The sequence below is a fragment of the Notothenia rossii genome, assembly GCF_949606895.1.
Source record: "Notothenia rossii genome assembly, chromosome: 11".
Classification (NCBI taxonomy): Eukaryota; Metazoa; Chordata; class Actinopteri; order Perciformes; family Nototheniidae; genus Notothenia; species Notothenia rossii.
In genome coordinates, this window is record NC_136910.1 from 56834046 (window position 1) to 56857789 (window position 23744).

Here is a 23744-nt window from a genome sequence, read left to right on the forward strand (position 1 = left end):
GTGTGATGTGTGAAGTGGAATTGTGTGTGTGTGTGTGTGTGTGTGTGTGTGTGTGTGTGTGTGTGTGTGTGTGTGTGCCACAGCGTTTGTGTGTAAATGAGTTATTTTCAAGCGGTTGTACGTGCAGCAGAAGCTTCTCAACCTCTACATCTCAGCGCAGCTCAGCAGGACGGAGAGTTAAATTGGTGAATACGGGCCTTAAGCTCTTGGTAGTGTGTGTGTGTGTGTGTGTGTGTGTGTGTGTGTGTGTGTGTGTGTGTGTGTGTGTGTTCATGTGTACATATCCATGTTTGTACACTCGTGTTTTGAGAGCCCAGAAGGAAGAAGTGGCAGTTACAAGACGAGCACATAAGAGATCGTGGACTCCTGCCTGATGCATAGTCTCTCCAACAGAGTGTGTCTGACTGCTTTGTTTGAGCATGTGCAGACCACCTGCCCATCCTGTGGACTAAAGTCATGCTCTTCACTAGATAGACATAAAAGACAATAAGAAAAGTGTTTAGTGTGTTTTGATCTCTTGTCAAAACCGTTGTGACTCACTCTTTTTGCTCCATTTTGGTCTCCACCCACTCCAAATGGAAATATCTCGCTCCACGTGCCCTTCCCTGCAGACTAAAGTCATGCTCTACACTAGAAAGAGAGGAAAGCCAATGCAGGAAAGTGTTAGTGTGTTTTTAAAACTTGCAGTAACTCATGTACTTGACTCATTGTTGGTCTCCATCCACTCCACATTTTAATATCTGGCTCTTTAGCTGCTAAATGCTCCATTACGCTTCTCAAACTGTGTCTGAATGCTTGTTGCTGCTAAGTGGTTTGTGGGTAAATGAGTTATTTCAAGCGGTTGTACGTGCAGCAGAAGCTTCTCAACCTCTACACCTCAGCAGGACGCAGAGTTAAGTTGGTGAATACAGGCCTTAAGCTCTTAGTAATGTGTGTGTGTGTGTGTGTGTGCGCGCGCGCGTGTGCGTGTGCGTGTGCGTGTGCGTGTTCATGTGTACATATCCATGTTTGTGCACTCGTGTTTTGAGCGCCTAGAAGGAAGAAGTGGCAGTTACAACACGAGCACATAAGAGATCTTGGACTCCTGCCTGATGCATATCTGTCCAACAGAAACAGAGTGTGTGTCCGACTGCTTTGTTCGAGGCGTATAGTGGAAACTGGCAGCAGTCGTATACAAATCCAAAACAAGCAAGCAAACAAACTGAAAGCTAACACTTTCCGAAAGTTTGGGATAAATTAGGCCAGCGTCTCATGCCACCTCAGAGCCTGGTAGAAGCAGCTTATGTGTGTCATGAATTACTAAGTGGTCATATTTGGGGCTTCTCGCAGCCATCACACAGCTGAGGCTTAACATCCTGAGATTTGCCCTCAAGTGTCCAGGACAGCCATCTGAGCTCTGAGAGCAGCCTGGTGTCTGGGAAATGTCGCCTAAAACATGTTGTCTTTTTTGAGAGTGATCTATAGTGCTTGTGTCCTAAATGTGACTCATAATTTGGTTTTATAATAATAGCCAGTGGTGCAAAGTGTATTTGTACTCCACTACCTTTCAGAGTCCATTATTGTTCACTTCTTTTATGCGACAGCTGAATCTACTGGTGGCTTTTCACATTAACATTTCACGTTTAAATCGTATGGCGAGCTTATAACACACAATGTGTTGTTAGAGATTAAACTAGTACCGTGCGACCTCTCCGACTGAAAGCTTTCTCCACCACTCATCACATTTCAGAGGACATTGAGTGTCATAACAACGATTGGAGGCTGAAAGATAAAAAATGTTTTAGTATTTGACAAAAAAGGCAATAGATGAGTAACAGTTACGTCACTTCCGGGTGAAAATTAAAGCCCCGCCCACTTTTGGGGGGAAAAAACGCTGTCATTTACAAATTCAGAAGTTTTTGCCAATTCGATCAGAATTTTTTGAAAACCGTGGATTTTTGGATCTTCAAAGAACCCGATTACGATGGCCAGTCAGGCAAACAATTACATTCAATCATTAGAAATCGACAATCTGTCTCGATATATGGTTAAATTAAATTAATTTGTATTGACCGCCATTCAAATAACAGCGTTATTTTCCCCCAAAAGTGGGCGGAGCCATACTTTTTGCCCGGAAGTGACGCATTTGTTACTCTCATGTATATGAAGTGAGGTGTAATTTCCTTTCTAACCATTTGAAATGTATCTTGGATCCGTGGATTAAAAAGTACAATACCTGCCTGAATTGTAGGGAAGAAGTACAATCACATTAAAGTAGTGGTACCATTTGATGCATTATTATGAAAATACTTTACAATTAACTACAAATCATTTTTTAAAACCTGTTGAAAAAAAACACAGAATCATATGTGGTAAAATACTTTTATAGAGCAGTAATCCATATCTGAAATAAATCATCCAAGCAGAACTCATCTTACTCATTTTCTCAATTTATATATTCCTTTTTATGTATATATATCATTTGTATGTGTGTGTGTGTGTGCGTGTGTGTAGACGTGTTGCATCAATTACAGTATATTAAAAGATTGAAATACAGGTCATAATAATTCTTTTGAAATGTCTCTGGATATAAAAGCTGGTGTTCTGACCCTCATTAGTCCATAATGAAGATGAATCCCTTCTGTATTTTTCTCTCTCTGCCTATAAACTCTATACATTTATAAATATCCTCCCTCCTCTGCTCTGTATTGCCTCTTGTACGGTGCCCCCTGCCCCGTCCCACCCCCTATATGTATCTCCTAATTGCTTCATAACTGTGAGTCATGTTGTGCACTGAACTTTTGCTTTTATTTGACTTCAGCACTTTTACTTCCCTGCGCCAGAATCTGACCTGGAAGTGCTGAAGAGGCATTTTTTCAAAGCAGCAACAACACGTTTGCCCCAGTCAAACCATTCTCATCGACTCCAGCGGTAAAATCTCTCCTCCCACAGTTGGCATTTTAATTCAGTCCGCTCGTTTTGTTCATAGTTCATCTTCTGTGGGTTGTTTTTTTTTAGTACGCAGTGCATTACGGTATCAAAATGTCTCTCGCACTCAGAGGAACCAGAAACATTTCTTCCGGTTCTTCTTGGTGGTGGTGGCGGGGGGTCTTTCCGCCTGAGGGGAGTCCAGTTGTTGTGGAGTGGAGGGTTGGGGAGTGGGGGTCTGTGGGGAGCCTTCGGGGGGGTCGCCCACCTTCCACGTGCGGACCACCTGGCCCTCCTGCAGACGGAAGTCATGCTCTACACTGAAAAAAGAGAAGAGACACAATAAAAATCAAGAGTTAGTAGCTGTTCTCACTCGTGACTCGTGCCATGTATCTGTGATCCTCTCCAGAATGGAAGTAGTCATCACATACAGAGCATCAACTAGTTCCTGAACAGTGTCCTTCACATGCTGATATCCAAGAGAGGGAGTTACCCAGTCACTAGATGGAGGAATACCGGTTCTTTTCGGTAATCATAAATCCTGTCATGTTCAAAATACTGATTTCTTTTTTCTTTTTTCTGAACATCTTAAAATTCTGACTTTTTCCTCAAAATTCTGACTTTTTCTCAATCTCAAAATTCTGTCTTTTTTCTCAAAATCTCAAAATTATGTATTTTTTCTCAAAATTATGTATTTTTTCTCAAAATCTCAAAATCCTGACTTTTTACTCAAACTCTCAAAATCCTGACTTTTTACTCAAACTCTCAAAATCCTGACTTTTTACTCAAACTCTCAAAATCTTGACTTTTTATCAAGATCTCAAAATTATGTATTTTTTCTCAAGATCTCAAAATTATTTATTTCTTCTCAAAATTATGTATTTTTTCTCAAAATTATGTATTTTTTCTCAAAATTATGTATTTTTTCTCAAAATTATGAATTTTTTCTCAAAATCCGGACTTTTTCTCAAAATTCTAAAAGATCCTCTCCAGAATGGAAGTAGTCATCACATACAGAGCATCAACTAGTTCCTGAACAGTGTCCTTCACATGCTGATATCCAAGAGAGGGAGTTCCTCAGTCACAAGATGGAGGAATAGAAAGCAGTATTCAATGTTTACTTCAGATTAGCTCCACGTCAGAAATGATCATGCTTGTCATATGTCTCTCTCCATAGAGGCTGAATCATCATGTTAATCACATAGCTATCATATGCCTCAAACAGTCCTGATGCTCTGCTAGGTAATCACACATCATGTCATGTTCTCAGCTACAGTTGATACCTTTGTGATCATGGTACTCTGATGTTGGAAGAGGACATGCAGGATTTTCCCAACAGTGTTTTTTTTACTTCTAATAACTGATGTGTTGAACCTTTTCTGCTCAATGTTTGGTCTCCTCCGCATACATATACCTGCCCTTCCTGCAGATAATAGGAAATGCAGGAAAGTGTAGTTTTTAAACTTTCGACTGACTCTTAATGCTCCATGTTTGGTCTCCACCCACTCGAAATGTAACTATCTTGCTCTTTGGTTCCTAAGTGCTCCTCTAAATTCTCATTAACTTTGTCTGTCTGCTGTTTACTGCTAAGTAGGCAGGGTGCAGTGGGTTCGAGCAGCTTTTTCACTGAAAACAGCAGCCAGAAAACAAGCTTCGTCATAACGCTCCCTAAAGCCGAGGAGAGCTTCAGATCCGAGTGATAACACTCCGTAGACTCTTCCCCACGAGTGGCGGCTTTCATATTGTCACATTGTTTCCACATTGTTAATACAAAGAAATCAATTAGCGCCACTTGCAGAAATAAAGAGAATTGAAGAGTGTGAACAGAAGAAAGTGTGTGAAGCACCGAAAGAGACTCCCGCATCTCTGCAGTCAAACACACACCGAACGAAAAGTCAGAAAGCTGCATCGTCAGTCACGTGACAGCTCAGAGCTGAACGAGAGGCGAACTCTGAAGCACTCTGCAGAGGCTATAGGTAAATGTAAGCAATACATCTGCAGTGAAAAAGAACAATATTTGCTCGGTGAATTACTTTTGTCAGCAGTTACATGTTGGAAAGAACATGTAACCCCTCGAGAACTGATTCCTTTCCCCCCTTTTCTTTTCATTTATTAATTTTTTCTTTGCTGCTATTCTTGCTTATTATGCAGTGGCCTAGTTAGCTGGTGTTTCTCATCACATCAGCACAGATGCTGGAAATACAGAGGACTCCCTCGGTTGAGGAAGAGAGGAGGACTTGAACAATAAGGGCTCTCACCACATTCATATCCATCTGGCTTTTCTTCTTTTTTTTTTACGTAGCTCCCACTCCCACAACCTCTTCATAGTGAAAGGCCCACTGGTGATCGAATGCGATGAATACACTAGGAAGGAAAAAGTGATTTCTAACTTGCATATCTAATTTGAAAACTAGTTGAACATAACGTTTTGACATTTGTATGTGTTTTTATAGTTATTGTGCTTTTTCAATTGTTATTATTTACTCCTATTGTGTTATTCTATATTGTATGTGTTCCCGGTACAGCACTTTGGTCAACTGAGGTTGTTTTGAATGTGTTATATAAATAATAGGATGGTCCTTAGTACCATGTACATTTTCAAATTAATTTATTTTAAGCTCCAACCACCAGAATTTGTTATGATAGTCAAGAAAACTCTCGTGGTGAATTGTATTCAAATTCCAACCACATGTACCCCTCCCTCATCAACCTTGAAGTTTAACCTCAGTAGGGTGGTTCTTAAAATTGAAAGCGGGAAAGTCTAAGCTCCAACCCTCAGAGTTCATTCTATTAGTCAAGAAAACTCTCCTGGTGAATGTTTTCCTCAATCTAACAACATTTACCCCCCCCCATCGACCTGGGCTGCCACACCAGCAGCCACGGTGCTACAACTGAGGCTACACTTCCAGGTTGATGAGGGTACTGTACTTCCTCTAAGAAGAAAGGACAGTAGAAGACTAGCTCTGTGGCTTCAGGCTCGATCGCCATTCAAATTACAGCGTTGGTTTCCCCCCAAAAGTGGGCGGGGCCGTAAAGTGACGTAGATGTTACTCTCATCTAGGGACATTAATCGCCTACTATTATATTTAACCATATATCGAGCGTGATAATGTAATTGTTTGCCTGTCTGGCTATCGTAATCGGGCTCTTTGAATATCCAAAAATCAACGGTTTTCTTAAATTTCTGATCGGATTGGCAAAAACTTCAGAATTTGTATTGACCGCCATTCAAATGACAGCTTTGTTTTCCCCCAAAAGTGGGCGGAGCCATACTTTTTGCCCGGAAGTGAAAACAGTCACCAGGAGGAGAGTTTTCGTGACTAATAGAATGAATTCTGGGGGTTGGAACTAAGACTTTCTCGCTTTAATTTTTAAGGACCACCCTAATAAATAAATAAAGATTGAGATGTGACCGACTCTTTTTGCTCCATTTTTGGTTTCTACCCACTCCAAATGTTAATGTCTAGCTCTACCTGCCCTTTCCTGCAGACTTAAAGTGGACCTATCATGCTATATTTGAAACATATATTGTAGGGCCATACCTAAATAAAACATGTCTGTGAAGTCTTTTTTTCAAAATACCAAAGAGATCACCCATTATAGCCACGCCTCATACTGTTCAAACCCCTCTTTGAAGCCATGTTAGAGAAACGCGGATTTTGGGTCCTTTGCTTGAAAAAAAAGAAAAGAAGAGGAGGCGGAGCTAATGCCTGATCAGAATTCTACCGGAGATAAAGTTAAATTCTGCTGTGATAAAACGCCATCCTGTTCTAAACCACATCAAGGATTATTTCTGAAACGGTATGGAGCTCAAATGCTTTTTCTCTTGCGGGTTTATCACAAGGTGAGTTATTTCCTGCTTTTTAAACACATGTGCTCTCCAGTACAGGTTAGCTCTGAGTGTTAGCGAGGCTTGCTAATGTAAACAAAGATGAGATAACGTCCAAAACACGTCAGGCATTGTTTCTGATAGCAACTCTCTGTGGGTCCGCCACCGATTGGACGTCAGATCGGATGGAATCTGTATCCGCTCGTTGTACCCCCGTTTTTAAAAGATTTGGGTACGGAGGAAAAGAGAAAGGGTTTTATTTTCTGACGCTGCGTGAGTTCCCATCACAAAGTGCATTTTGATGATAGGTCCCCTTTAAGTCATGCTCTACACTAGAAAGAGAAAAGAGACGATGCATTAAAGTGTTTTCAAAACTGAGGAGGACTCTCACTTTCACATCCATCTGACTTTTTTTACGTAGCCCCCACTCCCTCAACCACTTCACTGTGAAATGCCCACTGGTGATCTAACGCACTGAATAAACAAATGAAACCCCAGACAGGAGCACCGCGTAGGCACCGGGTGCGGGACGGAGTAAACAGTCAAACAGTGAGTGGGCACAAAGAGCGGTGGAGAGGATTTCTTTCCTCCGCAATATTTACAGCAGGTAGGCAAAATAAAGCCACTTCAGATTCAAACAAACCCACGAAGCTGAAAGGAGGCGCGAGGGTAGGGAGTTCTTGCAATGAACTGGTCAAAGGGGGGTCCTTCTGAGTCTTTCATCCTCTTTTGGAAAAGAGGCACACAGCCAACAGAAAACAAATGTCTCCTCAGTCGAGTGCAACGACTCAATCTGAAGAGTCTGCTTTTATACAGTTTCAATGCTTAGTCATGAGATAACTGACCCATGATCAGATCAATGGTCTCCATCTGTGTGGTCACATGGCACCTGGTGACTGGTCATCTACCCTACGGGATGAGATCTCAACTGATCTAGTATCTTATGACTTTTAAGGCTTACAGAAATGTATTATTTATACAATATCATGAAAGTCAATTCTTTGGACCATCGTAACGTTTAATATTAGTAATAATGGAAAAGAGAACAATGGTTGCTCCCGCTTTGCAGCAGCGTAGCACAGTGACATAGTTTTCAATATAGCAATAGCATGTATATATGTGTTGTTTGCAGAGGTGGAAAGAGTGGAGTACAAATACTTCGTTACTGTACTTAAGTACATTTTTCTGGTATCAGTACTTCACTCCAATACTTATTTTCTGATGACTTTTTACTTTTACTTCTTGCATGTTGAACACAAATACCTGTACTTTCTACTTCTTACATGTTGAACTCAAATACCTGTACTTTCTACTTCTTACATGTTGAACACAAATACCTGTACTTTCTACTTCTTACATGTTGAACACAAATACCTGTACTTTCTACTTCTTACATGTTGAACACAAATACCTGTACTTTCTACTTCTTACATGTTGAACACAAATAACTGTACTTTCTACTTCTTACATGTTGAACTCAAATAACTGTACTTTCTACTTCTTACATTTTGAACCCAAATACCTGTACTTTCTACTTCTTACATGTTGAACACAAATACCTGAACTTTCTACTTCTTACATGTTGAACACAAATACCTGTACTTTGTACTTCTTACATGTTGAACACAAATACCTGTACTTTCTACTTCTTACATGTTGAACTCAAATACCTGTACGTTCTACTTCTTACATGTTGAACACAAATACCTGTACTTTCTACTTCTTACATGTTGAACACAAATACCTGTACTTTCTACTTCTTACATGTTGAACTCAAATACCTGTACTTTCTACTTCTCACATGTTGAACTCAAATACCTGTACTTTCTACTTCTCACATGTTGAACAAAAATACCTGTACTTTCTACTTCTCACATGTTGAACTCAAATACCTGTACTTTTTACTTCTCACATGTTGAACACAAATAACTGTACTTTCTACTTCTTACATGTTGAACACAAATAACTGTACTTTCTACTTCTTACATTTTGAACCCAAATACCTGTACTTTCTACTTCTTACATGTTGAACACAAATACCTGAACTTTCTACTTCTTACATGTTGAACACAAATACCTGAACTTTCTACTTCTTACATGTTGAACTCAAATACCTGTACTTTGTACTTCTTACATGTTGAACACAAATACCTGTACGTTCTACTTCTTACATGTTGAACACAAATACCTGTACTTTCTACTTCTTACATGTTGAACACAAATACCTGTACTTTCTACTTCTTACATGTTGAACACAAATACCTGTACTCTCTACTTCTTACATGTTGAACACAAATACCTGTACTCTCTACTTCTTACATGTTGAACCCAAATACCTGTACTTTCTACTTCTCTCATTTTCCAAACAGGCTGGTTCCTTTAGTCTGAATGTGTGTTTGGTGGCGTGATCATTATTATTTAGAGTCATTGCGTGCCTATTGATTTGAACACGATCCGTGTATCCATCATTTCCTGGTCTTCTCTAAAGAAGAGGGACCAATGGAAACGTTGTCATGTTGCCGTTGTTCAGCATGGAAACATTCATTAGCTAACAATGACATTATTGTTCTATTAATATAAAGGGAGGTCAGGTACTCTTTAAAACAGCTGCTAGTTATGGGTACTTTTTACTGAAGTACATTTCAAAGCCTCTTTACTTTGACTTGACTAAAGAAGTTTAGTCAGTACTTCTACTTTCACCAGAGTATTTTTAAACACGAGTATCTGTACTTCTACTTGAGGAAAGGATGTGTATACTCTTGCCCTTTCTGGTTGTTTAAATAGGGCACTTAATGCTATAGTGGTTTTTAAATCTAGAAAAAGTGTCCCCTACCACTTTTTCTAACTCCATAAATGGAGTCCATTTCTGCCACCCTGAAATTAATAGAGTAAATAAAAAACTCACATCTCCAAGGCCTTCTCATTCTGAGCCACCATACTGTTCAGCTGCCTATAGGACTCCCCAGTGGCTGCTGCTATCTGAGAGCCATCTTTGTGAAAATGAATAGCCTCGGTGCAGCGCTCTGGCTCAGTGGCACTGTGGGAGCTGTCCACCCTCAACCTTAATTATCTGCACACTGCGCGCACAAACTGTGGCAGACAGGAAGCTGTGAAGCCAACACTGAACTACTCCTCACATCGACTCTTTCACCGGCTTCAGGCTGCTCCCATCCCCAGGTGCTGCCTGCGGGCAAACAATAATAGAGGTGGAGAAAGTACTAAGAAGTAAAAGTAGCAACGATGAGTCCTAAAAATACCCACAAGTAAAAGCCCTGAATTCAAAATGTTTCTTCAGTAAAAGTATTGGTATCAGAATGTACAAAAGTCAAAGTATTTGTTATGTCTGTTTACAGAATCATATACTGTATATAGTAGAGCCACTACATACTGATATACACCTGAACATCAGCAGGAGAGGACTCTTTAAAGTAGAGACACTACATACTGATATACACCTGAACATCAGCAGGAGAGGACTCTTTAAAGTAGATACACTACATACTGATATAGACCTGAACATCACCAGGAGAGGACTCTTTAAAGTAGAGACACTACATACTGATATACACCTGAACATCAGCAGGAGAGGACTCTTTAAAGTAGAGACACTACATACTGATATACACCTGAACATCAGCAGGAGAGGACTCTTTAAAGTAGAGACACTACATACTGATATACACCTGAACATCAGCAGGAGAGGACTCTTTAAAGTAGAGACACTACATACTGATATACACCTGAACATCAGCAGGAGAGGACTCTTTAAAGTAGAGACACTACATACTGATATACACCTGAACATCAGCAGGAGAGGACTCTTTAAAGTAGAGACACTACATACTGATATACACCTGAACATCAGCAGGAGAGGACTCTTTAAAGTAGAGACACTACATACTGACATGCACCTGAACATCAGCAGGAGAGGACTCTTTAAAGTAGAGACACTACATACTGATATACACCTGAACATCAGCAGGAGAGGACTCTTTAAAGTAGAGACACTACATACTGATATACACCTGAACATCAGCAGGAGAGGACTCTTTAAAGTAGAGACACTACATACTGACATACACCTGAACATCAGCAGGAGAGGATTCTTTAAAGTAGAGACACTACATACTGATATACACCTGAACATCAGCAGGAGAGGACTCTTTAAAGTAGAGACACTACATACTGATACACACCTGAACATCAGCAGGAGAGGACTCTTTAAAGTAGAGACACTACATACTGATATACACCTGAACATCAGCAGGAGAGGACTCTTTAAAGTAGAGACACTACATACTGATATACACCTGAACATCAGCAGGAGAGGACTCTTTAAAGTAGAGACACTACATACTGATATACACCTGAACATCAGCAGGAGAGGACTTTTTAAAACCATAAACAGTACTCAAGTGTCAAACTGCAGGTCAAACAAGTGAAGCAACAAAAAGAAAATCACATTTCTGACTGCAGGGGACAAGGCTGTGTGGTTTTTATTACAGAGCTTGAAGTACACACACAGCAATTACTGTGAAACTACTGTGAAAACACATTTTCTCAACTCCACCTGCATTGCTGTTATATTGAGCTTGCAGCTGCCGCCTGTACCGTATGAGCTCAGGTCAACACACAATCATTCTCTCCCACACTGTGTGCCTGGATCCTATATTACATCAACTCTGACACCCTCCTTTTCTGAATTATCCACCGTATCATTGGTAATACACACCTGCTGTTATTTTCCACTGGGGGAAAGGAACAAAATACATTAAAGTCAAGTACTGTACTACAGTATGGGTTTGCTGAATTAAAAAGAAGAATAAATGAACCAAAGAAAGTGAAATCCATAAAGCAGATTCAGGCAGTAAGCGTAAAGATTCTTAAAGTCTACAGCTTACAAAGAAATACAATCTGATCCTTTTACATCAAACATTATTTGCACTTTTTAGGTTTTTAGGAACATCGTAATCCTGTTTGTGATCCACATTTTTAACATATGTAACAGTAATCTGATTAAGTCAGTTTTTATGTTACTGTAACGGCCCGTCCACACACAGGCATGAAAAAAATCTTGAAAAATCTTGAAGCTGGGCGTGTCTGAAGCTTGCCGATTTTTTGCGAGCAACGCGACCAACAACCAATCACATGAATCTCCCGCCCCCGACATACAAAGCAATAGCAATGTTTAAACGAAGTAAACTGGATATAAACTCTCCAAACAGGCGAAAACCTATCAGTTTCACCCACTGTCTCTGCCACCTCCCTCCATGCCTGGTTCCTCCGGTTTGTATCCCGGTAAATAGTTCTGGTCGTAAAGAACCGGGTGATTTGCTACCGTAATTTCTCGTTTGGAATATGAGGAAATGAACTGCGGTCTGGCTCTCCCAGCTTGCACGCGGTTTGATTGGCTAGCGCTTGCACTGGCGGGATTTGCATAAACGGGATTTGATTGGCTGATGCCAGCTTCGAAAGCATCGGGAGCATCAAAAGTTGAACATTGCTCAACTTTTGATGGTCACGATGCTTGCAAAGCCATGCTCCGCTCCCAACAATGCAGTTCGGCGAAGATTAAAAATCTTCTACGTCACCCCATTCAAGTGAATGGGCGAAGCTTTGAAAGATTTTTTTCATGCCTGTGTGTGGACGGGCCGTAAGGCAGTGTTGTAGTCAAGTCACCAAGTCACGAGTCCAAGTCACTCTCGAGTCGCCACTCTTACTTCGGGAGATTCGTAGTCGAATCCGAGTCCAAGTCCGAGTCACCCAAGGAGTGTTCGTGTCCGAGTCCAAGTCAGAGCGTCAATGTACAAGTCGAGTCCGAGTCATCGTGGGGGGAAAAATTCACGAGTCCAAGTCCAAGTCAGAGTACGTGAGAATTCACGAGTCCAAGTCCGAGTCGCGTCAATCAGTGCACGAGTCCGAGTCCAGGACTCACCTGAATATACAGGACTCGAGTACTCCATCTCTGCTGTGAGCTAATAGCCTACTTGTATCCTGAATACATAATCCCGTTACACGTAATCAGTTATTCCCCAAGCCTGCCTATAACAAAACAGTCTCAATATTTAAAGAGAAGGCTATAAGAGAGAACATTGCTAAGATATTTCGTGTTGATTGTCTTTTCGCTGCTATACCTCTGCTTTAAGTGTCTCCTCCACCACTCAGAGGAGGAGGAACGATCTCCTGCAGGAGCTGTAGCATGAATGTTTTATAGATAAAGAATGAAAAAGAGATGACGCCCTTCTTAACCCCATATTTTATTTTAAAACCCTGTTTGAGAGTATTATTCTCAGCTTGTCAAATCTTAAGTGTGCATCCGATCCGACTGCACTTAGGATGCTTTTTACAGGAAGCTCTCTCTTCCCTCACCTGACTGCAGTAAAAGCTTTTGATATACTAGTTAATATCTTAAGTGCTAATTCCCTTTTAATTGTTTCGAATGGGCAGTTTTGAACCACCTTGAATCCCATGCAAATGATACGGTAATAAGTACAGATTTGCTGATTCAATCCCCTGCGGAGATACACTGTTCTTGGGCAAGGTCGCCGTCTCCCTAACTGATTATAAAAAAAGAAAAGAGAGGAGATTTATACAGAGGAAAGAGTGACGTGCACAGAGTAAGGTCACACAGTGGGAATGGATAGTGTACTGACATGTTTTACAGCTAAATTCATCAACTACAGAACAGCAGCTGATGTGTGGATGACTTTGGAGTCACTTTGTTCCCCACACTAAAACTCTGTAGTTGTTTTAATGATCAAAACATATCGGATCAATACGAGTAGATTCACACATTGATGACATTTAGAGAAACCCAGTTCAGCTTGCTCGGGTTTTCCCTTTCCTGTAGTGTGTTATATAGACCCTCCAGAAAAACGCGGGCTAAAATCCTTGACAATGCGATTAAACATGCGGGGTTTTATGTGATTTTATGCGGTGAAATTGCGGGAAGTTGCGAAATATGCGGGGAAAAATAATTAAACTTTTTAAAATATTGGGCTGTCTTATTTATTCTCTCTCACACACAACCTGCCACTAACGTTAAACCCCTTTACTATTCAATTAAACACCCACCCCCACCCACCCCCCATTTTGCTGATTATGCGGTAAATTCTGCGATCACAGAATCGCGTTTTTCTGGAGGGTCTAGTTATAACAGCCCAGTCTCACGGCATTTCGTGTTATAGTCACGAAATTATTTTAATCTATTGATTCGTGTTCACCAACACGATTTTCGCATTTTTTTCGTGTCACACAGAACGATTTTAAAAGCAATATATTTCTATTGGTAGCATGTTTCGTGTGCACCACGTGTTTTTGTCCGGTCGGGTCTTGGAATACCAGAAGCTGTGTGGTTCATAAAAGCATGTTCTTACTCAACATCTTACACTAACTCTATCAATTTTATTTTAAATTGTATAATGTCTGAGTTTTTTTGCCGTCCGTGAGGAAAATAAATGGCTCAGAGCCTCAGAATACTGAAATCTGTATTTTTTGTCATTTTTTTCCCTTCTAATTTGTTATTATTTGGTGCAGGCACGAAACATGTAGTTACCAATAGAAATACATTGCTTCTAAAATCGTTCTGTGTCAGAATACTGAAATCTGTATATTTTTTTTATCTGTTTTTCCTTCTAATTTGTTATTATTTACATTGCTTTTAAAATCGTTCTGTGTGACACGAAAAAAATCGCGAAATCGTGTTGGTGAACACGAATCAATAGATTAATTTAGTGACTATAACACGAAATGCCGTGAGACTGTGTTGGTTATATACATTTGTGTGCATGTAAATGAGAACTACCTATAAAAAAATAAAGGATTATATAGATATATAGCGAATAAAGTACCCTGAGGTATAAAGGGTAAATTGAAGTTTTGAAGTAAAAATTACCCAAAATAAATAAATAACTCATGGAAAAACGTTCCCTTTATAGAGGAATAAACTACCATATAAATATATAAAAACAATTATATAGATCACATGTGTCAAACTCAAGGCCCGGGGGCCAAAACAGGCCCGTGGTGGATTTAATTTCGGCCCGCAGGATAATTTCTAATTCCTATTAGATCTGGCCCCCCGGTATATTGCACGCACACCTTCACTCCATCCTGAGGGTCTCCTCAGCTCAGAGCCTGAGCCCAAACATTGATGACCTTGCACCCAAGATGAGATGCCAAGTATCTGAGCTAGCATCACAGAGCAGCACACTGAGTTTAATGGATGTTTCCTTCTGCCCTTTCTCTCTCACGACAACAGGGCATGTTTGGTTTCTCTTTGAGGGAAATAGTTTTGTTGAAGCTGTTGTTGGCCTGTGGGAAAATGTACTCATAAGAAATGACTCTGGAGAAGCTGCAGATAGAGCCATAAGAAATGAATCAACTGATTATTTAATGTTTAATGTTGTTTTTATAGGCAATCATTGAAGCTTTGTTAGTTCCAGGTTTAATATGTGCAATAAGTTCATTTCAATAAGTTCTGCAATAAACATTGAACCAGTCCGGCCCTCGACTAGTACCCATTTTTTTTATTTAGCCCACTGAGTATTTGAGTTGGACCCCCTGATATAGAGGAATACTGTAAACACATGTTTAACACATTCATATAATCTACACGTCTTGTTGTTGTGTTTGACGGCTCTGAACTGATACTGATTGTGAGGAAAAAAACAATTAAAGCTGCATATTCACACTTTCAATCATCATTTAAAAAATACAAGGCTCCACTAACGAGATAGAAAAGACTGAGGCGAGAACTGATAGAAATTACAATCTGAAGAGTGAGGCAAAGTATTATTTAAGCTTGTATCGCTGCGAGGAGATTGTGCAACGGAGCAAAAAAAGGAAGACTGTAAACATGAGTCAGACCTCAGGGACACGTCATTATGTGATTTATGCTATCTGCTTTGACTACGCCACATCATTTATGCTAATCAAAGGATGCTAAAAGCTCCAAAGCAGTCAGATCACATAACAATAAAACTCCTTTAAGCAATAAAAAGAACATTGTATTTTATTTCAGGATATCAATTTGGCTTTTTTCCCCCAAGGTCAAAACATTAGGCTTCATAACGTAAGTGTTTGGCAGCCATTCAGAACCAACCTGTGGATTTAAATAACCTTGTAAAGCTTTAATGTCCCCGTCTCTCCCTGTATGTTGCATCTTTTTTCCCATTGTGTCGTCACGAATGCCTAATATTTACATTTTCCTAGCAATTACCCGCTAATGTGACCTTATTGGCAAAGAGCTTTGTTTTTAAAAAAAAATGAACAGCGCAGCATTTCCCAGAGAGAGTGCAGACTCTCACCTTGTTTGTATTTATCTCCCTGTTCATGAATAAATAACATAAAAGGTTGTTTATTGCAGAAACTGGAAGATTTAAGGTCGGAAAAAATCCTCTGCATCAAATAGCTTCGTAAATAAAGAGCAAGTGAGGTTAAGATTGATTTCTGAAGACGCCTAAACTCAGGGATGAGGGAATAAAAGCAGTCCAGGAGCTTCCAGTCCATCGGTTAGCCTGCATGCTATCGTGGTCCAACTCTCAGTGCTTTGTTTGCTCTGCAGAGCTCATTGTTCCACGGGAAGATGCTGCACAAAGTGTTTAAATGAGACAAGCTGGCAAACACTGAACCTGCAGCCAAATGAGAGGCTGAGCATCCAGGATTTGGGAGAAAAAAGAGTTGAACACACACTCATTACTGGTTTACTTTGGGAGTTCACTGTGCTGCTGCTATCCCCTTTAGCTGCATATGTGACCTGGTTATTAAATGTAGCATGACAAAGGGATTGGTAGGTAAAATATTTAATATTTAATAGCATTATCTTTCAGAGGTGAACAACTGAGAGCGTAACACTTCCCAAAAGTAGTGCAGGAATGAGTCCTAAAACATAGAAATCAGTCAGCCTTCTAGCACTTCCTGTTCCCTTGTCTGGAAGTCTATGTTTTTAGCCTGAAATAAGGTCTGTGGTTAACACAAGCTGAAGATATTTTTTTTCTACGACATAAAGCTAGTCAGTAAATACCCCACTGGTGGATTTAAAAACGCCGGTTGCTGACAAGTGTCTAAATTAGACGATTAAACATCATCACGCCCAACATTAGCCTCCTTTAGCTTAGCGGTGGTAACGTGAAGTCATGTGACCGAGCTGTAGTTCCTTTATAGCCCAACATTAGCCGCCTTTAGCTTAGCGGTGGTGACGTGAAGTCATGTGACCTTGCTGTAGTTCCTTTATAGCCCAACATTAGCCGCCTTTAGCTTAGCGGTGGTGAGGTGAAGTCATGTGACCGTACTGTAGTTCCTTTATAGCCCAACATTAGCCACCTTTAGCTTAGCGGTGGTGAGGTGAAGTCATGTGACCGTACTGTAGTTCCTTTATAGCCCAACATTAGCCTCCTTTAGCTTAGCGGTGGTGAGGTGAAGTCATGTGACCGTGCTGTAGTTCCTTTATAGCCCAACATTAGCCTCCTTTAGCTTAGCGGTGGTGAGGTGAAGTCATGTGACCGTACTGTAGTTCCTTTATAGCCCAACATTAGCCTCCTTTAGCTTAGCGGTGGTGAGGTGAAGTCATGTGACCGTGCTGTAGTTCCTTTATAGCCCAACATTAGCCACCTTTAGCTTAGCAGTGGTGACGTGAAGTCATGTGACCTTGCTGTAGTTCCTTTATAGCCCAACATTAGCCACCTTTAGCTTAGCGGTGGCGACGTGAAGTCATGTGACCGTGCTGTAGTTCCTTTATAGCCCAACATTAGCCTCCTTTAGCTTAGCGGTGTTGGCGTGAAGTCATGTGACCGAGCTGTAGTTCCTTTATAGCCCAACATTAGCCTCCTTTAGCTTAGCGGTGGTGAGGTGAAGTCATGTGACCGTGCTGTAGTTCCTTTATAGCCCAACATTAGCCACCTTTAGCTTAGCAGTGGTGACGTGAAGTCATGTGACCTTGCTGTAGTTCCTTTATAGCCCAACATTAGCCACCTTTAGCTTAGCGGTGGTGAGGTGAAGTCATGTGACCGTACTGTAGTTCCTTTATAGCCCAACATTAGCCTCCTTTAGCTTAGCGGTGGTGAGGTGAAGTCATGTGACCGTGCTGTAGTTCCTTTATAGCCCAACATTAGCCACCTTTAGCTTAGCGGTGGTGAGGTGAAGTCATGTGACCGAGCTGTAGTTCCTTTATAGCCCAACATTAGCCTCCTTTAGCTTAGCGGTGGTGAGGTGAAGTCATGTGACCGTGCTGTAGTTCCTTTATAGCCCAACATTAGCCACCTTTAGCTTAGCAGTGGTGACGTGAAGTCATGTGACCTTGCTGTAGTTCCTTTATAGCCCAACATTAGCCACCTTTAGCTTAGCGGTGGCGACGTGAAGTCATGTGACCGTGCTGTAGTTCCTTTATAGCCCAACATTAGCCTCCTTTAGCTTAGCGGTGTTGGCGTGAAGTCATGTGACCTTGCTGTAGTTCCTTTATAGCCCAACATTAGCCACTTTTAGCTTAGCGGTGGTGACGTGAAGTCATGTGACCGTGCTGTAGTTCCTTTATAGCCCAACATTAGCCACCTTTAGCTTAGCGGTGGTGACGTGAAGTCATGTGACCGAGCTGTAGTTCCTTTATATGGAAAAATCCCATTGCCTTTTTTTCCCATGCTAACTTTGGTGTCAGCTCACAGAAATACGTCTTCCCTGCACCACTCTATATCTGGCTCTTTAGCTGCTAAATAATCTTTTGGAAAAGCAACGTTGAATTAGCTCGTGCACAATGCAGCAACATATTTACCCACCAAGAACAGCAACAAAGCTAACATCTCACCAGTTCATTCACTCATTGCCTTTCAACTTCAAGATGGATTTTATGCTCCTATCGTGTTCAAATCACTCCATGGATTAGCACCTGACTCCCTTTCAAATCCCCCCCAGATCCCTCCTCTGACATGGCCCTATAATTATTCCCAGGGTGAGGACAAAGACATTCAAGTATAGATCTGTGTCGATAAATCTCTGTGTTGGTATTGAGGAAATTGGAACAGAATTTAGTGTTCGGCCACCCGGAGCTTATGAGGGCCAAATTTAGAGCAACATATGTGGTGAGGTGTGCTTTCCAAGATTTTTCCTCAGTGGGCGAACACTAGACAATATACTGCAGTGATTTGTTTAGAAATCACTGCGGTATAATGTCACGATAAACTGTTTTTACTAAGTGCAAGTTTAAGGTACTTCTTCATTTTACTCCACTACCTTTTGGAGGCAAATGTGGTCAGGTTATTTAATACAAAATATCTATTACTAAATTCATGATATATTATTATAGGTTAAGCTATAGCAGTATACACAGAAATTATATTAAATTACACATTTACAAGCTGCAACATTAAAGTGACACATATTACTGAAACAATTATAATTATGTTTAAATGTATAATTCTAATCCAATTATTATAATATGCAATTCTTAAATGCACCATTCTGCATTTTTTGAAGTTTCACTCGTTATTAACAATGACATGTAAGTACTGTACATGTACGGGTGAACATAGGTTAATAATAAAATGGTATACTGTATCGTAAACATTATATCTTAAGTATGTTTTGATGCTCATACTTTTGCATTTTTACCTGAGCACTTTTGTTCTTACTGACATTTGGTCATTTTCAGACTTTAAGATTTATTTTTGTATTGAGTGTTGTTTCATTTGGCAGAGACACCATCCATTCTCCTCTCTAAATGTAATAGATAATTAGAATAAAGTACTTTATACTGTATAGAGGTATAATGGGTAAAACGTACTTTGTATTAAAGTAGAAATTACTCAAAATAAAGGAATAACTCACGGAAAAACGTACCCTTTTTAGAGGAGTAAAGTAACATATAAAAACAGTTATATAGAGCAGTGGTTCCCAACCTTTTTTCCCAAGAGCCCCCCCAAATGACTCCTGTTGGAAGTTGCCCCCCCCCACACACACACACACAAGCGGGGGGGGGGCACTATTGGAGCGACTTTGATGGTTATTGGACTCAGGATTCATTCATTTGGATTCCCGCTGTATGAAGAAATTAAAGGGCGGCGGAAGTGGAAACAATTCACAAAGGGATTAAACTGTTTAAAACACATGCTCAAAGTAAACCGGATTTTGCCGATGTGTTAATGTGGATTCAAAAGTTGTAAATAATCTACAAAATGGAGGATACCTGATCGGAGCAACTGTGACGAATAATCCAACTGAAACCGGCATGGACAATGACTATGTTTTAAAAATGCGCTTATCCAGAAAAGCCTGGTTTGGACACTTTACGGGCAGAAGAAACATTTCTATAGAAAGAATTATACATTTCTGTCTTTTTATACCTTTAATAGCTACTAACTAGAATTTGTATTCAAATTAATTAATCAATAATTTTTTATATTTTATTGTAATGTAGAGAGAAGGCTTTTAGTGGCAATCATGTATTGCGTTACAATTATATGTAAAACATTTTTTTTTTAAAGAAATCGAAATATCATATTTGGCCTCAAATCATCTGAGGCCTGGCGCCCCCCCCTGCAATCTTTGGCGCCCCCCTGTGATCTTTGGCGCCCCCCCTGCAATCTTTGGCGCCCCCCAGGTTGGGAACCACTGATATAGAGGAATGAGCTAATGTCCAGGGGCTGGGAATGAAGCACTGTATATGGAATAAAGTACCAAATATATAGAAAAATAATGAAGTACATTCAAAGGATTACATGACCATATATGGATATAAGGTGCCAGTGATGGGGGGATAAAGGACCATAGAGGAGAAGACATACAGAGGGCCTTATATGTCCAATTTAAATTGACAGGCTTAAAAACGTGTATATATATATATAAGAATCTCAATCTGAGAACATATATTTAAGAGTACACTGTTAGAATAATCCAGCCTTGAAGTAACACATGCATGGACTAGTTTCTCTGCATCGTTTTGAGGCAAGATATGCCTGATTGTTGCAATGTTACGTAGATGAAAGAAGGGCGGTCCGTGAAATACATTTTATGTTGGCGTTAAAGGAGAAGTCCTGATCAAATATACAGTAACACAAAGATGCCTTACAGTCTCACTGGAGGGCAAGTTAATGCCATCCAGAGTGAGTATATCTTTAGATAGTTTGTTTCGTAGATTCTTTGGGCAGAGTAAAGTAAAGGTTGAAAAAATAATGAAAACAAAGTGTTTTCACTTGAAATAAGTAAAAAGATCTGCCAATAGAACAAGTGAAAATGAGCTTGGTAAGATTTCTTGAAATAAGAAGGGATATTTAGATAAATCAGATCTTGTAATTAGCTGGGAGAACTCATTTTGAACTATATCTTACCCGAATCAGGAAATGCTGTGTTACAACATAAGCAGCAAATCCTCAAAAGTGTTCTGATCGTTTTAATCTGAGTGTATGTTGTTGTCAGTGACGTATTGTCTTATATTTTTAAATGCCTTTGTGCTGCAACCCATTTTCCCCTCGGGGACAATACACGAATACTCCTACTGATGTTAGTTGGTGATTTTCCAATAAATAGCCTGATGCAATGTCTAAAAACAAGACCCTATATCTCACTGCAGTTACTTCTGAAGTTATTATGTCTCATAGAAAGTGTAAACACATATTCTGACTAGATGTTAGACAAATATACTTGGCACGATTTCGAGTTTTTGCAGTGAATAATTTCAGTTTTGGCCGCGTGTAACGGTGTGTTTAAGGTCATCCAAGTTTTGATATACTAAAAGGGTATTTGTACACTGTACTTCTACTCCAGTGTTACTCCGTGCCCCTGGCAGAGAGTCAGCTGAGGTGAATTAAAGGGAAGGTGATGGTTTGTCCTCAGAGCTGCGGAGTATTGAGTGATTTCTGCTGGAGCGAAAAGGCTCTGATGGATGAGGAGATCTGAGGGGGGGCAGGACGTGAAGTAAATAAAAAAAAAACATCAGTAAGGATCCATCTTAAGCTCGGACGCAATCATTCATAAACACACACTTCCACACACGCTTTTTATATGTGTGAAAGGGATTTTTTGTTTGATTGTTTTTGGATTTTGTAAACAGTCCTAATGGGGTATTACAGATGTAGGGTCAATCTGAGCTAGAAGACATTTGCATATTGGAGAAGTAGGCTCATTTAAAGATTTTTTTATCTAAATAAGATTTTTTTTGTTTGACTAAAGAGGTTAAAAACATTAAGACAGAATTACGTGATTGTGTTTTTAACCATTTTGTTTCATTTCCTGAGAGAAATAACTAAGTTTTGGGTCGACAGAGAAATATCTTTAAGCTTTTAGCTGAATTTAAGTTGAATACAAATGATTTATCGACAATTTTTGAGGCGTGTGGCGCAGGGGACTAGTGCTGTCAATACCACAAAACATATTCTTAGATATAAAAACCTAATTTTGAGTTATTTAGACACAATTAACACTTATCGTTTCATGTCTTGTTACATACAGTAAGAAGAGACCATATTTTTTAAGTGTTATTATGGGAGAATTACTATTCTTGTGGTACTGCTGCCTTATTAGGCCCATATTGAGCAGAGCATATTAAGACCAAAACTCATGTTCAACAACTTCCTTACTTGCAATAAATAAGCACTAATTAGAGGGTTATTGAGAAAAACTCTCAACTAATGGTGTATTACTTGTAAGGCAAGGCAAGTTTATTTATATAGCACTTTTCAACACAAGGCAATTCAAAGTGCTTTACTAAAAATGAAAGAAATTAAGAAAATGGCATTTAAAATCAGTCATTAAAAAGAAAAGTTAATCAAATAAACATTAAAAGAATAAATACATGGATAGAAGTTACAGTGCAGTTTAAGATGTGAATAGTTCAATTAAAAGCAGCGGCAAAAGAAAAGTCTTCAGCCTGGATTTAAAAGTAGTCAGAGTTGCAGCGGACCTGCAGGTTTCTGGGAGTTTGTTCCAGATATTTGGAGCATAATAACTGAACTTCTCCATGTTTAGTTCTGACTCTGGGGACAGAAAGCTGACCCGTCCCTGAAGACCTGAGAGATCTGGATGGTTCATCATTTAGCAGGAGGTCACAAATGTATTTTGGGCCTAAACCATTCAAAGCTTATAAACCAGCAGCAGTATTTTGAAATCTATTCTTTGACACACAGGAAGCCAGTGTAAAGACTTCAGAGCTGGAGTGATGTGATCCACTTTCTTAGTGTTAGTGAGGAACCAGAGTAAAGACTTCAGAACAGGAGTGATGTGATCCACTTTCTTAGTGTCAGTGAGGACTCGAGCAGCGGCGTTCTGAATCAGCTGCAGCTTTCTAATAGATGTTTTAGTGAGACCTGTGAAGACACCATTGCAGTTTTTCCAAATCCTGCTGTGACATCAGTCTTTTAATCCTAGATATGTTCTTTAGGTGATAGTAAGCTGATTTAGTAACTGTTTTAATGTGACTGTTGAAACTCAGGTCAGAGTCCATGACTACACCTAGATTTCTGGCTCTCTCTGTTGTTTTGAACATTGCAGACTGAAGCTCAGCACTAACTTTTAAACGTTCTGCCTTGGCTCCAAAAACCATTACCTCAGTTTTTATCTTGGTTTAATTGGAGAAAGTTCTGACACATCCAGTCATTGATTTGTTCAATGCACTTACTCAGTGTTAGAATTGGAGCATAGTCTCCTGGTGAAATTGTTACATAAATTTGTGTGTCATCTGCGTAGCTATGGTAACTTATGTTGTTGTTTTTCATTGTAGAATAAGGTCATGTAGAATAAGGCATTAATAAGTGTTTTATAATGACTAATAAAGAGCCAATAAACTGCTAACATGCATGTTAATTAATTAACAACTAGTTGATGGTGAATTTGTGTACCTTAAAATAAAGATTTACCAAGCGTCTAACAAGTGGCATGTAATATAATGTAATAAAAAAACTTGAGGAAATAAAAATAAATCCACTTGTCGAGGGACTGATGGAAAATTAGGGACCAGATTATCACAAATATATATATATATATATTTTGAACTTTAATCACATCTTTTGAATAACAAAAGAGTTTA

At 39.7% G+C, this 23744-nt stretch overlaps 1 protein-coding gene across 6 annotated transcripts in view; it reads right to left on the reverse strand.

Annotated features, from left to right (window-relative positions):
• Positions 1–2347: 2347 nt before the first annotated feature.
• Positions 2348–23744, reverse strand: part of LOC307025479 (uncharacterized protein) — a 65606-nt gene continuing 44209 nt past the window's right edge. For 4 of the 6 annotated variants that reach the window (XM_079660190.1, XM_079660191.1, XM_079660192.1 and 1 more), the window contains one exon: positions 2348–3227. In XM_079660190.1, the coding sequence (XP_079516316.1) occupies positions 3035–3227 (193 nt within the window). In that variant the 3' untranslated portion in view covers positions 2348–3034. Of the gene's footprint in view, positions 3228–6756; positions 7069–23744 lie in introns of those variants that run through there. The other 2 variants (XM_079660194.1, XM_079660193.1) reach the window with 1 other exon arrangement.